Source organism: Sebastes umbrosus, chromosome 11 (assembly GCF_015220745.1).
Source record: "Sebastes umbrosus isolate fSebUmb1 chromosome 11, fSebUmb1.pri, whole genome shotgun sequence".
In the NCBI taxonomy this organism is placed as follows: domain Eukaryota; kingdom Metazoa; phylum Chordata; class Actinopteri; order Perciformes; family Sebastidae; genus Sebastes; species Sebastes umbrosus.
Genome location: NC_051279.1, coordinates 17,107,457 through 17,125,582, shown reverse-complemented (window position 1 = coordinate 17,125,582; position 18,126 = coordinate 17,107,457). Strand labels below are relative to the sequence as shown.

Sequence of the window (18,126 nt, the reverse complement as noted above, 5' to 3'; positions counted from 1 at the left end):
TTTTAAAAACATTGTAAATCTGTTTTAAAGACTATTAATGAAACTGAATGTAACTGTGATCAAAAATAACCTCACATAGTTCCAGATAACACATTGTGTGACTAAACCCTGATGGAAGATTGTTCATAATAGCCTGCCTTTATTAATACTTTTATTTATTATACACATTTCCTGTTGTGCCACAAATGGTCACAGAGAGAAGAGCCTTTTTTATGTTTGTGAAAGTCATCACGTTGATATGCTGTAAACGTCTAGAACAACTGGTGTATTTGGTTTATAGTTGACATCCAGTCAGTTCACTGGAAATAAACATTTAGTCATTTAATGCCTCATTTCCGCTGCAGCTCTGATGATTGTTCCAGGACTAGTTCGTAAAAGCAGACCGAGTGACATTTGTTTATGGAATTTTTTTCTACATGCTTGTACTTCTAAGACGCAAGATGTGTAATAAAAATCATCCCACATAAACTGACTCTTTGATATACGAAATTCAAAACTGATCCAGTTGAAGTTATCTGCCACTAGGGGCGGTCACAACTTGTCAGGCTGCACTGAGTAAAATGATCTGACATATTTGTTTTTATACAGAATTAGATAAAATGTCATTTAAAAAGTGATACATTTTGTCATTACCTAAAGCAGAGTAGATCATTTCAGTCCTTGTTTGACAAAAATTATAACATTTTACAGTGTACATAAACTGTCTAGTTGTATCTTTGGAAATAAAAAACACACATAGATCTACAAAATGTTGGTAATAAATAAGAGGAGGGTTCACTTGCACTGAACTTGAGTTTGGTGCTCTGCCAGTTTACTACAATGTCAAGGAAAAGGGCGGTTGAGCTAATACCTAAAGAATATCTAATCTAACATAAAGATTTAAATGTAAAGTGGATTTTTTTTTATGTTTGTGGTGAGAGACTTTCAAATATTGTAATAAAAGAAATAATAGACTGCAATAATAAAAACTGGAAAACTGACACTTTGGATGATAAATTGGAATATCAATTTTTTAAAATTATAATTACAATTTTTTGTTCTTTCTCTCCAGATATTTATTTGTTGCGTCACTGTCAACTGTAACGTGACTGAGCATTTCCTTATATAGATGCTATGATTTTATCACATTTATAATTCCGCAACATATTTATGTAACTGTGCATTTAATCTCTTTAAGTACGTTGCATGCTATGAACAATACGTACAGTATGTACATCATACTAATGTATTTTGGATCTAAACCAGATGTTCAGTTCTTCTGGCCACTGTGTTCTGTTTTTATTGTTGGTGTTTGTCTTTATATGTTGAAAAGCATAACAAAAAATACTGCTCAAATGAGATTGCATCTCATAAAACATATGACCGACTCTAAAAGATTCCTGGCCAATTTTGGGAAGCACATATGCATATAATAAGTCTTACGCATCACAAGCTGGTGTCTAATCAACAGATCATAGTTGATAGTGATGGTGAAACATATTCCCTTAAAAGGGTTCCCTAGCACATTTGGATGTAATGGTGAGGATTGATATCCAGAAATGGTGGGGTCATCCATCACACAGATTTACTCTCCCTGTCTTTCCTTCACCTTTTCTCTTCTGTCCCTCAACTTTTCAACTTCTCCCACCAGCTCTCCAGGACTCTGTGTGTGTGTGTGTGTGTGTGTGTGTGTGTTGTTGTGGAAAGTGTTGCCGGGATACATGCGAGGAGAAAGTGCAGACATAAACACCCGAGAGGCTCAATGTTGAGTTTGTCATTATGAGGCCGTAGCTCAGTCCACTCCTCTGACACTGTCCTCCGTTTTGTCTGGAGCAGCAGCAGGCCGTTTTGATGACTCATCTCACACACATGTGGCAGCACATGTGGCACCCACATTCAACTCCCACATGTGTGTCTGAGTGTGTTTTTTTGGTGTGTTGCGGCTTCTTTGTGCTGCATAAAAGCCCACAATCATGCCAATTCATCCTTTCAGCACCGCTAACAATCTGTGCCCTGTCTCCCACCGTCTGAGAGATGACTCAGAGCATCGCTCTCTGTAGCAGCACCGTGGCCTTGACTGCTCAGCGACAGGCTAGCAGGGAGGAGGGCGGGGGGGGGAGACGGATGCAACAGTACTGACTATAAGCACAGAGTAAATGTTAGTCAGAAATCTGAACGGAGAGGGCAGAGCAGAAGTTGTTTGTTACCTGCTGAGATGTGCACGCTTGTGTCTTTGATCACCTGCTGCACCACGGGTCTGCTCCAACATGTGCTGCACATACACCCACAGGTGCAGACACACATGATGATGAAACCAAAGTGATTCCCAGTTTCTTTGTTTATTGGGAAACAGAACAACAACTGCTCATTACACACAGTAACGTTCTGTGTTTAAGGTGTTTCTTAACATTAAAGATATTTCCAGCTGTAACACAACATTCAAGCAGAAGAGAATTACAACACAAAAGCTCTAGGCCACAAACTAATTGAATTATGTGAGATGATTAAACTGCTAATGAAACAACCTGAGTCTGGGAGTGAACTGAACATAAAATACGTTAACAAGCTTTATTATATGCATGATTAGCATGGGGCCACCTGACCGTAATTAAGTATGCACAGCACTTATTAATCAAATCTCTCTTGTAAATAAAATAAAATAATCTTATGTAAATGTGTGTATGTGTGTGTGTGTGTGTGTGTGTGTGTGTGAGTGAGTGTACATCTACTTTTAGACCTTGAGAGAGAGAGAGAGGACACTTGGAAAATTAAGTCCTCACTTCTGCTGTCGTGCAGGCGAGGATCTATTTATTATTTATCTGGCAAAAAGACTGTAAATGAGCCTAGAGGTCTTGGTTTGAGTGTTAAGGTTAGAATTAGGTTCAGGTTAGACATGCAGATGTGACGGTTAAGGTCCTCACAAGTATAAAAGTACAAATACAGTATGTGTGTGTGTGCGTGTGACTACATCATGGGGTTTCTCCCTTCTTCTTCTTCTTCTGTCAGGTTCGTCTTCTTGCCTCCTTTACTTACGCGTTTGATCACTACGATGAAGACAATAACTGCAACAAGACAAAAAAAATAAGTAAATTAAAGCCAGGAACAAAAAGGAGTTAGCACCACCGACACAAAATTAGATAATAACATCAGACTGTACAGTGTGATGGACGCCGTTTCACGTGTGGGTTTGTGTTTCAATACTTTTATATGAGAGTTTGTCAGACTTACTGCAGAATCCCAGAATACCAGCCAGGATCCCGATGGTGGGTCCCATCCCCATGCTGAAGGCACGTTCTTCTGGTGCCATGTAGCAGTAGCCCAGCTCTGTGCAGTTACATACTCTCACTGGTATAGAAAGTAGAGAAGCAACACATACGTCATTAAGCTTTTATAAGAGACTAGTGTCAACAAATCCCAAGAAAAGACACAAACCAAGAATGTGTTAGTTCATCAACAGCCAATCTCTTATCTCAGCCCTTGAAAGTCTGTGTAACCTGTCTCTGTATACAAATGTTTTTTATTAAGCAATCACTTTAAAAACATAGGTGTGTTTTGCAGCCCTTATATTTAACATTTTTTGTCCAACTTGTTTCTTTTATTGTCCTCTGTTTGTCTGTTTTATCACTCTTTGGCTTCACTGTGTGGAACAGCAGGAACCAGCAGGGAAATTCAGTGTCTCTCAAAATCAAATTCCCTGTCTGTGGAACTAAGCCCCAAGCGTATCTATCCTTACTGAAGATATAAATCTTGGACACATAATATGTTTTAAAAGCTTTAAAAAGGCTAATTTCCTAAAACAGCTAGGCACTGTAGTTTTTAGCAAACAGGAGAAAATAGTACATTTGTTGGGGACTATTTTCACACTGCGGATTAATACACATTTTGTGTTCTTGTGTGTATTTAAAGCAGCAAGGTGGTGAATGTGGGATTGACTCAAAATAAGTTGCAGTGCCTATGTTCATGGTAATGAAGGAACATGTCACACATTGTAACAGTGTGGCTCATTCATGTTTTTATGGACAACAATGGAGCTCTATGGCACGGAGGAAGAAGCTATATCAGGGTTAGGCTACACAGACAATACTTCTTAGGATCAATTCATTGTTAGTTTTCATCTTTTCTTAGCATTGGTCACCAGACTAGGGCTCTCCTCGACCAAAGACATTCTTAGTCGACTAACACTCATACGATTTTGTTGACTAATCGATCTGTAAAACATGTGTCTCCACAAAGAATCACACAAAGGCACCACTTTAAATCTTATACTTACCAGAGATGTGCTTGTAAGTATCTTGGAAATAAGTCACTCGACTAATTGACTAAAGAAATCTTAAATGACCAAGACCAAAATGACAGATTAGTCGACTAATTGCCTTACACCAGACTTACCCTTTAAGCTTAACATAAAGAATGAACTCACCCTCAAACGCCTGCGTGACTCCCATGCCTGCATTGTCTCTTATGTTAATGGGGATATTGAAGGTTTTATCTTCAGTTGGTTTTTTCTTCAGGGTCAGTCTAGCTGTTGTACCTGCATGTCATGCAAAAGGAAACAAGAACAATGTAATGATCTGAATGTAAAACTCAGTTTTATACCATCTACAGATGCATCACTTCAGCAGTACAGCACTGTATGTTGTTAGCGTACCGTCAATAGTTTCCAGTTCCCAGTTGTGAGATTTCTTGCCGTGGGTGAAAGCGAAGGTGAAGGGCTGGGAGAAGGGGGCGCTGTCTGTGTCTTGGGCCTTGATGATGACAGGTTCGGATTTCTTCACACAGATGAAGGCCTGGTTCTCCGTCAGTTTGGGGACGTTGTCGTTCACATCCAGCAGCCTCACAGACACGACGCGCTCAGAAGACTTTTGCGGGTTTTCTTCAGAGAGAAATCAGAAAAGTATGAACGAGTCTCGCTGATTCAACGTGCAAGGTCGAAGGTCATGAATACAGTTACGTTACGGTAACATAAACAAATAAAAACTATATTATTTAATGCTAGTAGACAGAGACATTTTTAGTGTCTCTGTTAGCATTGTTTTTACTTTTTAATTAAACAGCACCAAGCTTAAAGAGTATAAGCTAGAATTAACATTATGACCTTAATAAAAGCTGATCAACAAAACAAAAAACACTCTAATAAGCTGTGAGATGAGTCTCATATCTCACCCTTCTCAAATGCAGTGACGATGACATCAAACGTCTCCAGGGTTTCTCTGTCCAGCTTGTCTTTGGTCTTGATCTCTCCTGTGGAAGCATCGATCTCCAGCCAGCCCCGAGTGTCACCGTCCAGCTTAAAACTGCACAACACACAGAGGCACACAAACACACACACACACACACACACACACACACACACACACACACACACAAACACACACACCACACACACACACACACACACACACACACACATAGAGTGAGCAGATATTAGAAATTATCCATGACACACACCGAGCTCTGAACTGGGGGCCTGGAGGGAATAATGGCAGTCAAAACAAATCAATAGTCTGTTTTGGGTACATGTGAGAGTCCTAACAGTAGCAGTGATGTTAAAAACAAAGCTGATCTCATGGAACAATTCATTCATTCATAAACTATGAAAGCTATGCATGTGTGTTTTTGTTCAGTCTCCTATCATACAGTACATCTTGTTTAAGCTCGTAAACAGAACATGAACATAGTGTCACTGTTGTCTCCCTCAGGTTTCTAAGAGGGTGTTTTTTTAGTCTGTATTTGGGTATACAGCTCAGAGCTGTTGTGGTAGTTGCTACACAAAAAAAAAGAGAAATGTAATAGTTCTGTATTTCAAGAATAAAGTTGCTTGAATTCTGTAAAAGATCCTGGGAGCTGGAAATCTAGTGGCAATAACCCAACTTAACAAGCTGTGGTAGGGCGATGTGTAACATACAGTACGGTCAGGAAGAAGTTATGTTAACTCATAGAGTTCAATTATACATACAATTCTTTTGTTGTTATCGCTGTCGTTCTGTTCTAATATACTTACTACTTACTTTACTTTACATTATGTTTAATGTTTACTGTGCTGTACCACAAATTGCCCCTTTGGGGACATTAACGTTTTCTAAAGTCTAAAATCCTGGCCTTCAAGGAACTGCACCTATATGTCTTCTGTTGTCAAGAAAAGACCAGAACCAAAAATAGATTAGTCTGTCTCCAACTTTCCATCTTCCTTATCTTGTCTTTGGCTCTCAACTGAACACCTAAATCTTTTAAAATGGGATACCATTTCAGGGGATCAACTAGCAGAAATGGCATACAATATTTATAACTATGTTTTCATTAGTGTATAATCACCTGAAACTAAGAATCGTTGTGTTTTTGTTAGCTTAGAATGAGAACATATCAGCAAAACCGTGGTACCCCCATCCACCGTCTGACTTCAGTTGCTCCTATAGTAGTGTTATTTTGGTCAGGATGGCCTCCGAGCGAGGCGAACGGCTCATGTTACCGCAGTCTTGGAAAGGGAGGAGTGAGCGGAGGGGTACTCAGTTGGTTGCAATCTGCAACCACACCACTAGATGCTGCTAAATTCTACACACGACACCTTTAAATAAGATACATCAGGCTTTGTTTACACAGACAATGCATGAAGGATGAATTCATTGTTGGTTTTGGTCTTGTCATGTGGTTTTGGTCTTTACCCGATCTCTTTGCCCTCTGGATCCTTGGCCTCCACAGTGAGCAGCACTGATCCCTTGGTGGTGTTTTCAGGCACAGTCACATCCAGGATATCCAGACTGAACTCTGGAGCCTCGTCTACGTCAGTGAGAGACACAGAGACGAAGGCTGTGGACTCGCCGGCGTACTCAAGACCCTCCATCAGCGGCTCTGGGTTACGAGCATCGATCTGGAGTTTATAGGTGGGAGAGGACTCAAAGTCCAGAGGCTGTTAGGAGACAAGCAGGCTGGTTAGAAAAAAGCCGGAATAAAGGAGGCAAAGAACATGTTCAAAGTCACAACACAGTCGTGACTGTCACTGTCACGCTCTCTGCTTATCCAAGCATTTTACATTTAAATGGGCAGCAACACCGAGACAGTTACAGAACATTACCTTCTTATTTCATAACACAAGCAGTAAGAAGTCCAATCCAGCAGCTACAGAACTCTTGAGAACGATTTTCATATCTATGAAATAATAAATGATTTCTAATGTTTGTGTAAGATTGACAACTATTTTTAATAATCTATTGTTTATGTTATTTTTAGAGCTTCTCAAATGTGAGGATTTGCAGCTTTTCTCTGTTGTATATCATAAATTTTACATCTTTAGGGTTTTGGACTGTTGGTCAGACAAAACAAGACATTTTAAAAGACGACGGCTTGGACTGAAGGGGAATATTCACTATTTTCTGACACTTTATAGACTGTATGTATTGTTGTTTGTGTTGTATGTCTTTCTAATGGACTTTGAGTCTGTCAATAAAGATTAACTACAGTAGCTAATTAACTAACCAAACCATACATTTAATAATAAAAACAAATCAATAAAATAATAAAAAAATGGAAATAATCATTAGTTGCGAGCTTATATAAGAGTATATCAGCGAAATGCAAAACATACAGCATGGGAGTTTTTCACTTTTTAAGGTAAAAGGAACTGTGAATGTTTAAGCAAACAGTTAAAGATCAGAGTCAATGAGTTGTATGAAATCATCTGTGTGTGTGTGTGTGTGTGTGTGTGAGGGTCATGTATAGAGTGATGATACCGTACCTTAGCTACGACCACGTGGCCGACGCCTTTGCCGTCGGTTTCCACAACAAAAAGTTCATCATCGTCGCCAGCAGTGATGTGGAACTCGATAAGGGAGCTGCCGCTGTCTGGGTCATCAGCGTCTGCTGCTCTGATGGTCAGCACAGTGTGTCCCACAGGAGTGTCCTCTGACAGAGTGTGACTGCCGTACTGACACAGAAACATGAAGACAATCAGCCAAACAGCGTGAGAAATAAGAGACAGGAAGTGGTTCACATACTTACATCGTTCTTCTCAAACAGAGGCATCTCGTTGTTGACGTCGATGACCTTGACGATGACCTTACATTCTGTGCTGAAAGCTGTGAAACAAAAAGTACTTGGAGTGTAAAACGGATTAAACCTCTATTTACAGGTATGTTACATCATACAGTAAGTAGGTTACCAACCCGGGTCGCTGACTCTGACGTTGAGGTTATACACCTGATGGTCTTTTCGCTGCAGCGAGCGCAACGCCTGGATTCTTCCAGAATCAGCATCAATGGCGAAGGCGTTGGTTTCGGTGGGTGGATCTTGGGACAGGATGGTGTAAGTCAGGTGAGCGTTCAGTGTCCCATCTTGATCGTCGTCATGGGCCAACAGCTGTCCAACCAGGCTGCCTGGAACCACAAATATAAGAAGAGTAAGAATAAAGATGTTATTGAATTTAAGGGGCTCCAGAGGACTCTGAGGCCTGTTACAGGAAGAGCAAATCCTACTGCGGGGCAGAATTAGAGGGGAGTACACAGATTTTGAGACGCGTTCCTGAGGGATTGTGCAAAATATCAATAATAGCAATATGTATAATTCAGAATAAGATATTTCTAACCTATTATTTGCCTACATTTGACAGGATCTTACACCACTTTTTTGTTTGCAATAACTTTCCATGCAGTTTCATAGCCTGCACTTGTCAATGTGGCACTAAATTCTCTGTATCATATAATGTCTCTGACGTATAACATCAGCCGAATTTCTTTGCTGCTGCGAGTTGAGTTCGCTTTTTGTTTTAATTTCAGCCAACTTCCTATTATTTAAGTATACATGTGTTTAATCATGTGATCACTGGAGAGCTGCTCTTGAAGGTTTCTCTTACACTTTAAGTAGAAGTCACTCATTTATTGTACTTAAGTAAAATTTGAGGTACTTTTTACTTTACTTGAGTATTACCATTTTATGCAACTTTGTACTTCTTAAGTTACTTTGCCGATTCAAATTATTAATACAATATAACATTACATAAAATATAATTATATAAATATAATCAAGTATTTTTTATGTATTATTATAGACTAAGCTGCCCTGCAGTATATTAAGTAGTCACAATTAGCCTCACCGTTACCAGCTGCAACGGTAAAGTACTTCTTATACATTAATGCATCCATAATAGCATATGATTCTAAAATGGGCCATTCTGCATAATAAGTACTTTTAATTTTGGTCCTTTAAGTATATTTTGATGCTAATATTTTAACTTAAGTAAACATTAAAGGATTTTTACTTCTTTTACTTAAGTAAAGAATCTGAATACTTCTCCCACCACTGGTAACTTGACAAATGTGTCTTATTTTTCACTTCTACCATCCATCTTTAGAGCAATCTTAAGTGTAAATCTTTGATAAATATGGAAACAGAAACACTGTAAACAGAAGAAGCAATGGTGAGATTGAATTCAAAGGAAGAAAATAGGAGTTTAAGAAAAATGTTTTCTGAATGAAGGCATCATCCCCACCTTCAAGCACATGTTACACTCTCTACGCCATGAATGGGTTATGTAATAGTCACACACACACACACACACACATCTTACCTACAGGCTCGTCCTCCTGCACCTCAAACACACTCTCCTCGTTTGCACACACCGGTATGTTGTCATTCACATCCTCCACCACGACGTGAATCTCCATTGGTGGATCCACCTGTTTGTCATTGTTATCCACGGCGAACACCACCACGATGTACTGAAACACAACCAACACGAGTTCAAGAATCATCCCTACAAGTAAGTTGATTTTTATATGCAGGATACAAGAGATTTATTGAGCAAACTAAGCGTGCATTGTGTACCATGTCCTTATCTTCTCTGTCCAGCTCCTCTGTCACATATATTTCTCCATCTTCTGTGATCTGGAAGGGGAATTTCAGCTCTCGCTCTTTCTGCGTTATCGTGTAGACGGCGTTGGGCTCATTAGACTGGACCTGGATACAAGAAGGGAGGAAAGAGGCCGGAGTGGGAAGGTTAGTTACTGGATATAGTCAGTAAAGTGAGTGTTTGTATTTTAAAGGGATAGTTTGGGTGTTTTGAAGTGGGGTTATATGAGGTACTTATCCAAAGTCAGTGTATTACCTACAGTAGATGACGGTCAGCACGCCCCCAGTTTGGAGAAGCAGACAGGAGTTACCGCATGGGAGCAAAGCAATGTACTGCTGTGGACGGGGCCGGCAGAAAAATTTAATTAAGCCTCCTAAAAAATCGTATGTATACGCTATATTTAGAATATTTTCACTGCTTTACCTTGCCGTTAAACAGCAGTTGTATCTATATGTGTCTATGCTCTCGCCAAAGCCATCAGACTCCATTAAAAGAAAAACTTAATTTTACCTCGCAGAACACTTAAGTTGCTGGTCTACCGCCGCGTTGATCGGTTAGTTTGTTTGTGTTATTGTGTGACTTTGGTGAATCCGAACTAACCAAAGTCACACAGTAACACAAACAAACTAACCGTTTGAAGTAGTGGTAGACCAACAACCCAAGTGTTCTGCGCGCTAAAATTAAAAAAAAAATTCAATGGAGTCTGATGGCTTTGGTGAGAGCATAGATAACGGCTTAATTTCCCCGTCGGAAACATAGACTGTATGGCTTTCTCATGGTAAACCAGCGAAAATATTCTAATCATAACTTAAACTTTGATTTTTTTTAGGTGAGCCTTTCTTTTAGGTGGCTAAAATACGTTTTGCTTCCAGCCCCGTTCACAGCAGTACATTGCTGTTACTGAACTGACTATGGATAAGTATCTCATACAACCACACTTCAAAAGACCCGAACTATCCCTTTAAAATGTCTGTGTCAGCATCCCACCACACCTTTGCGATGAGCAGAGGGTAAGTTTCCTTTAAGTGCTCTTTAACAGTTATAGGTCCAGGATTGACCCACAGGTTTTGCTGCACGACAATGTGCACTCTGGCGTTTCCACTCAGCGCGGTCTGCGACGCTCCTCCCAGGTCCTGAACGCGCACAGACAGGGTGTAGTCTGGGTCCTCCATGGGGTCCACATTCCTCCTCCTCTTTTCTGACACCACAGAGGAAGACGACAAAAGACAAACAAAGACAAAACAAAGACAAAAAGAAAAAAGAGAAAGCTTGAAAGGGTTGAACGTCACAAAGATATTTCAGTAGATGAGTTTGGAGAGCTGAGTCACATTGGTGATGGATTAACCACTCTCCCCGGGCTGAACTCATCAACTCAACACCCAATAAATCACACCACCAGCACTAATCGCTTTCTTCATTACAGTCTGTGTTTATCTACATTGACACCATCCGTCACTCTCACACGCTCTAGCTTTTACACGCCACAAATCCCTCAGCTCAGATTTTAGAAACACACGTGTCAGAAAAAACAAAAGTATGTATATGCAGTCGTGTGTCAGAGACCACACCGCAGATTAGTGGTTCTCAACTCTTCATAAGACTTTATCTTATGTACTTTATCATGTTTTATCAACCATAGGTGCACCCAAGAGGATACTTTATCTTGTTTTCTCCACTGAGAGGACACCCTAGATGGCACTTAACATGTTTTATCGACCATAGGTGCAGCCAAGAGGTCACTTTATCTTGTTTTCTCCACTGAAAGGACACCCTAGATGGCACTTAACATGTTTTATCGACCATAGGTGCACCCAAGAGGATACTTTATCTTGTTTTCTCCACTGAGAGGACACCCTAGATGGCACTTAACATGTTTTATCGACCATAGGTGCACCCAAGAGGATACTTTATCTTGTTTTCTCCACTGAGAGGACACCCTAGAAGGCACTTAACATGTTTTATCGACCATAGGTGCATCCAAGAGGACACTTTATACTATTTTCTCCACTGAGAGGACACCCTAGATGGCACTTAACATGTTTTATCGACCATAGGTGCATCCAAGAGGACACTTTATACAGTTTTCTCCACTGAAAGGACACCCTAGAGGGCACTTAATCATGTTGTTCTACCATAGGTGTATCCAAGAGGACACTATATATTGTTTTCTCCACTGGAATTTTATAATTTTATTATGATGATGGTTTTTCTTATTCTGCTGGATGCAAACCTGCTCTCTCCACACAGGTGAAGAAGGGGTTTTCTTCATAGGGGATCTTCTGCTCTGGACAGTAGTCGTCAAACTTTGTCCTCAGAGCGTCGATGCTCTGATCTTCTCCTCGGCCGTACCGGATGCCTTCTCTGGCTTTAAGCATCTGCTCCCCTGTTAAACAACACACATGCATCACATAGTGTTCATATGATGCCAAACAGCTCACATACAGTATGTCAAACAGGCATCTTCAAACACACTCAAAGTAATCAGTGATCAACATCACGCGACACATTTAGACAATCTGCCTCCAATCAGCGTTAATCTTGAGCACACGAGATGAGCTGTGTAATCTGGATTTACAGTGGCACTATACTGCCAGATTACAGGCAGAGATGGACAGATTACAGACTTTCCCACGGACAGTGCACCTAGTTCTGTGTGCCGACGTCTGGCTTCACGTTATTACCTTCTTCTGTGGTGGAGATCTCTCCAGTGTCGGGGTCGATCTGGAACAGGAGGACGTGGTGGTTGTTGGGGATCTGGCTCGCCAGGCTGTAGCTCAGATGAGCGTTGGGAGTCTGTGGGTCATCCTGATCCGACGCAAACACGCGGGTAAATGGGACACCTGGAACAACAAGCAAAACTGATGTTAAAGTCTTACCATAGAGAGATGATAAAACAGAGTAGTATAATGACTGGATGTCAATGCACATATAAAAATACTGTATAACCCATGTGCATGCCAGGAATCCTTTAGAGGGTGGTCGTAAAAAAAACACAGTGGTGCTTTCAGATGCTTCAGCCTAGGAACTACACACTGGTTGTACTATTTTAACACCAAAAACATTGAAAAGCACACCAGTTTGTGGGTTTTTAGGAGATCATTCAAGATCGCCATTGTTTTCATTTTAGTACAGTGTGAAAATCATTCTGCAGAAACTGCAAACTTGCTTGAGCTCGAGCTCACCTTTATCGTTTTACCAAAGTTATCTTAACATTGCATTATACTACAGTTCTAACGAGGGACATATTTTTCTTGTTGAAGCATCCTTGAGAGCGCCTACATCCAATACACGAGAGCCCACTGCCTAGAAGTAACCTTATACCTCCTTAAAATCCTGTTTTCTCCTTTACTTTCCCCTTAAGCAGCTTTAAGGTTGGAAAAATCATCTTATTCCAAGTTATGTGACCGTCATATTTATATTGAGTATTTATCAGACCCTTTCAATTACTTTTTTTTAGAAGGGTCAGATTTGAAAAAACAGTGACATTTACATTTCCTATCTGATCTGCAAAGCTAGGAATTTAAATGTGAAAACAATACACCTTTTTATTCTTAGTAGATAATTTTTTTAATAAACACAATTTTGCATTTAACATCTTTTTTATTCAGTTTGACTCTACTAAATCCCCTCTGCTTAAACAGCTTGGGGTAAAACTTTTTAACAAAATAAGTTTTTCCGAGCTTAACAAGACATAACTAATGAATGGGCTAATTATTACTGTATGCTGTATAGCTGTATACTGTATACATTTTTATCAATGCCACTGTCAGTTTTAACAGTTTTCTTTTTGGCATTAGGGGTGTTACCTCTCCTCTTATATAGGTACTTATATTACCCACCTGCTGGACTGTTTTCTCTGACCACAGCTGTGTAGTCGCTCTGGTTGAAGTACGGAGCATTGTTGTTGACGTCCAACACATTTATGGTTACATAAACTGGGCCATCCACAACTTCATCATCTGCCAGCGCCTCCACCTGGATACAGCCACACACAAACACAAGTACATATAAATATGAATGTTTTATGGCTACTACAATAAAAAAGTATAATTGTCTGTGTGTTTATAAGATAAGAGAGGACCACCTTACCATGATCATGTAATGGTCATCTCGGGACCAGTCTAGAGGCCTCTCCAGGTACAGCCACCCGTCCTTTGAAATCCTAATGTCTTCTTTACCTTCTCCGCTCAGCCTGAAACCATTAACACCTGGATGGGTCACCTGAAACTATGGAGTGAAAGATGAGAAAACAATAACAGATTAATCTATAGCCTTTTGACTCTTCATTTGATCACAGACAAAAGGAAACAAAAGAAACTAGTTCAGTGGTTCTCAAGCAGATTTAAGTAAGGGTTATTGTATTGCATTTTAAAAGCTTATCATATGTTTTTTAATGTAAAATCTTAAAATGAAAAGTAACTAATAACTACAGCTACAGATTAATGCAAGGTAAAAGGTACACTATTTCTCTCTGAAATGTAGTGGAGCAGATGTATAAAGTAGTATAAATGGAAAAAAGTACAAGTACCTCAATATTGTACGTAAATGGACTTTCCACCACTGCTGGTATGTGTGTAATACCTGATGCATAGGATATGGCACTGGTGTCCCCTCTGGTATATCCAGCTCTGTGTTCTCAAACGGGCCTTTCTTTTCCTCCAGATCCTTCCCACCAGCCTATCAGAGCACAGAAACAGAGGTCAAAGGTCACTGAATATTGTACAGGCTGAGGTAAAATTGAACTCCTTACACTCACGCCCACATTTGCCCTTTTCGCTTTAGCTCCGAACTGTAGCGGAATGTAGTCAGGCATTGAGGGCCGGTTTTTACAGCCCAGTTATTTATTGAACCAAACTTACACGACAAGTGAAGGAAATCTTATATCCCATTGTAGGACAGGGGAGCAAAGTCTACAGGCAAAAGACTAACGCTCGGTTTAGGAAGATTTTGCACTTCCTTTTAATGTTTTAAATAAGTTACCAAAGGTTTTCTTGCACACATTGCTTTAACCTACGATACTTTCTTCGTAAAGGATGCATAAAGTACCATTAAAAAATCTGCACATGCTTCCTATTGTTCATGAATAAATCCAAGCATCCTTTTAACAGGTTCATGTATTTGTGCATTTACTATGAATATGTATTGAAGGACCAAAGCAACAGTTGGCAGCGTTATGTACTCACAATGCTGAACAGGAGTGGGAGCAACAACAGATGCATCATGGGTGTCATGATCACAGTCTGGGAAGGAAGGAGATGAGGAGGAGGAGGAGGAGATATGGGGGAGAATGGTGAAGGCGAAAGCAGGAGGTTGAGGAGGCAGAGAGGTGACATGAGAGGAGGATTTAAATTACACATTTTGAAATTTTACAATGCATAATATTCACTGTGCTCTGCTGGTAAATTCACATCTCATGCTTAATGTAGAAATAATGGAAATTGGTGCGGATAATTGTAACTGTCTAGAAACAATTAACCCCAGTGTGCCTCAGTACATTACTTTTTCTATTCAGCACAAAGAGTTATTGATTCATAAAGACAAAGAAAACCCGTCCTCTGTCCTTGGGTATCCACACATGTACATGTTATCTGGTGGCTCCACCTACACAACCAGGTGAACCACCCACCCCCATCAGGAGAAACTGAAAGTCGGAGCTTAAATACAAAGCCAGTGTGATTTTTTTCACGCTGGGTGTCACTATGACGCAGGTACCCAAAGGTCAACATGGAGCCTTTAACCTCAATGACTTTACAGCAGTCTCAGAGTTAGAATAACATTACAGCCTTCATTGTGTGTTTGGATGTGAGGGTGTGTTTTGTTTAAAAAGAATGACGAGTAACACATTTACTGTCTCTCTGATATCCAAAAGTCACATATGGAAGATTAAATGATAATTTCATGTGTCGTAGACAGTATCTTCAGTGTGTCTCAAAGACGTTATAAAGTGTTATATTAGCAGAATATATGTACAGTACTGTTTGAGTTAACATTACTATGACACTGCTTTAGATAATGACAAAAAAAAGCATTAATGTCAAACAAGAATAACAACACATGCATGATATGATTGTACTTAACAGATATATCAGTAATGATAATGATTGATAATTGACCACGGTTGAGATCTGTGGACTCGTAAAGTGCCGGCAAGAGAGAGAAGGGTGAAGTCAGCCGCCACAGAAGAGTGAAGGTGACATTGAGTCGCGGCTAATGACCTTTTTGTAGCACAGCATTCTTTTAATGTCACCGCCCTGCTACACGCCTTATTAACAGGACACAAAGATTACTTATGTTTTAATGAATTCACTTTAATTAGTATTTCTGTCTCCATGTTGACCACTACCTGTGCTGACTGCCATATTTTAACTAATAACCCATTGCTTTACCATTACCAGTTTACAGAGATCCACTTTGATTTAACTTCCAGTGAGGGAAATATTCTGTAAACTGAATCATTAACTGTATTTGTCCAACAAAGGATTAATGGACAAAGTTGCAAAGCCGTATGACAGAATTATTTGGGTGTTGCAGGCCCTTTCTTTCTCCCTTTAGCACAATGACTCAATGACCTTTGTCAGTCTACATTTCAGCTGCTATGATACCAAATCTAGTGTCCCATATGGGTAATTTCCCCCTAAAAACCAGACAATGGCAACAACCCAGGAAGCCAAGAATAAGGAGAGGTCAGTCGTCCGATACGACGCTAAGGCCCTGCCAAAGTCAAGTGAAGATCAGAGCACTTCTGCAACAAACTGAAAGAATCCAACACATCAAACACAGCCTGTTAAAACCAACAGAAACAGTCCAGTTTGTGTCCTATTCACTACTCCAAAAACTCAACATTTCCATATCTTACGAGACAGGAGTGTGAGGAGACTTACCTTACCGGAGAGATCGAGAGAGTCACTACTCAGACCTCAGAGTGATCTGAGCAGCCCCATCCTTCTCTGGTCAAACGTTAACCAACTGTTAACCAGCTATGTTTTATTGGATCTAATGATTGTCTAATCACCCAGCCCTCATGTAGAGCTGGCCAATAGGGAGTAGCTGACAAGAGTGGAGACAGGAAGAACAGAACAATGGTACATACAGTACTATAAAGGAAAAATCCATTATCACTTAATATTAGCCGCTCAATTTACATAAATCCTTAAATGCTTATAGACTGAGTCATATTGGTGGGTTATAGTTGCAAAAAAACAACCGGTTGAAGGAATCACACATTAATCAAGTACTTTTTAGACTGCAGGTGTGTGAACTGTGAACAAAAAGAGACAAAAAGGGTATGCTAATGTGTGGAATTTGTCTAGAAATGTGCTATTCAGCGTTTAAGTTTCTAATTTCCCCCTCAGACTTTGACCTATGCACCTCTGCACTGTTTCCTGTCAAGATTTTCCATTAGTAGCAGCGCCTGATAAGGAGCAGTGTGTGTGTAGACAATAGGACCAACAGATTACACTGACAATGAATTGCATCATAAGAATGCAAACCTATGGGGTCATCTGGTGTGATTCAGCGGGTCAAAGCACATATTATAAAACTGTTCCACAGCAGATGTGATTCCAGCTTTGGCTCTCTCGAAACTTTTCCACCTCTAAAAAAATGTATAAATGAACGCCTGAAAGAGCCTTTACGTTTCTCATGGAGTGTTATCCTTTATCTTCATGATGACCCAACCTCACATGTAGCTGGGATTATCTTCCAAACATCCTGATGGACACCACACTGCTGAGCTTTACAAGCTGCAGAAAGCCGCTTGGAAACAAGGCAGAGATTTGTGTGAATCTGCAACTGTAGAAAAACAGGCTGAGTGAGTGAGTCACCGTTTCACAGCGCCGTTATTTAACCAGAACCTGTGAGTGCAGTGTTGATGGTTCAGCGGATGAAGCCATTAATTCAAATGGAGGGGACTCTTGTTATGTAAAGCGTGCGTCCATGTATGCTGCTCTGCCTTGTGTTAGATATTCTGGCCAACCTGCATCGACACCATCTGCCTGACACTCCCTGAACTGAACATACAAAACACACTTCCGGCTCTCCTCTGAATGTTACCTTGGCAACATATTTTACCGCTTTTTCCAACAAAACTGAGTTTGGGATCAGAGCAGGCGGCGTCTGAGCATGATGTTCGGTGTCACACTGTGACCCAAATCTCTGATCAGTCAAATCACTGTGCTCTATCAGATGACACACACACACAGGGGACTAATTTTGTTCCCGAAATGTCACCTGACTCATCTTTTATCAGCTCAGTTGTGTTGCGGTTTGCGTAAGTGTGTCTCTTTTGTGTCAAAGCTGAGTCACCCATG

The 18,126-nt window shown here is 40.2% G+C and overlaps 1 protein-coding gene across 2 annotated transcripts in view; it reads right to left on the bottom strand.

Annotated features, from left to right (window-relative positions):
• Nucleotides 1–16,778, bottom strand: part of cdh17 (cadherin 17, LI cadherin (liver-intestine)) — a 30,231-nt gene extending 13,453 nt beyond the window's left edge. Inside the window, exons 1-19 of one of the 2 annotated variants that reach the window (XM_037784369.1) lie at nucleotides 16,699–16,778; nucleotides 15,001–15,057; nucleotides 14,399–14,494; nucleotides 13,907–14,044; nucleotides 13,657–13,792; nucleotides 12,499–12,657; nucleotides 12,048–12,200; nucleotides 10,810–11,015; nucleotides 9,793–9,924; nucleotides 9,536–9,686; nucleotides 8,136–8,345; nucleotides 7,972–8,048; nucleotides 7,709–7,897; nucleotides 6,639–6,883; nucleotides 5,143–5,273; nucleotides 4,628–4,852; nucleotides 4,400–4,510; nucleotides 3,208–3,324; nucleotides 2,922–3,041 (exon numbers count right to left, since the gene is read on the bottom strand). In XM_037784369.1, the coding sequence (XP_037640297.1) occupies nucleotides 2,944–3,041; nucleotides 3,208–3,324; nucleotides 4,400–4,510; nucleotides 4,628–4,852; nucleotides 5,143–5,273; nucleotides 6,639–6,883; nucleotides 7,709–7,897; nucleotides 7,972–8,048; nucleotides 8,136–8,345; nucleotides 9,536–9,686; nucleotides 9,793–9,924; nucleotides 10,810–11,015; nucleotides 12,048–12,200; nucleotides 12,499–12,657; nucleotides 13,657–13,792; nucleotides 13,907–14,044; nucleotides 14,399–14,494; nucleotides 15,001–15,048 (2,622 nt within the window). In that variant the 5' untranslated portion in view covers nucleotides 15,049–15,057; nucleotides 16,699–16,778 and the 3' untranslated portion in view covers nucleotides 2,922–2,943. Of the gene's footprint in view, nucleotides 1–2,594; nucleotides 3,042–3,207; nucleotides 3,325–4,399; nucleotides 4,511–4,627; nucleotides 4,853–5,142; nucleotides 5,274–6,638; nucleotides 6,884–7,708; nucleotides 7,898–7,971; nucleotides 8,049–8,135; nucleotides 8,346–9,535; nucleotides 9,687–9,792; nucleotides 9,925–10,809; nucleotides 11,016–12,047; nucleotides 12,201–12,498; nucleotides 12,658–13,656; nucleotides 13,793–13,906; nucleotides 14,045–14,398; nucleotides 14,495–15,000; nucleotides 15,058–16,698 lie in introns of those variants that run through there. The other variant, XM_037784370.1, reaches the window with a different exon arrangement.
• Between the last annotated feature and the right edge of the window lie 1,348 nt (nucleotides 16,779–18,126).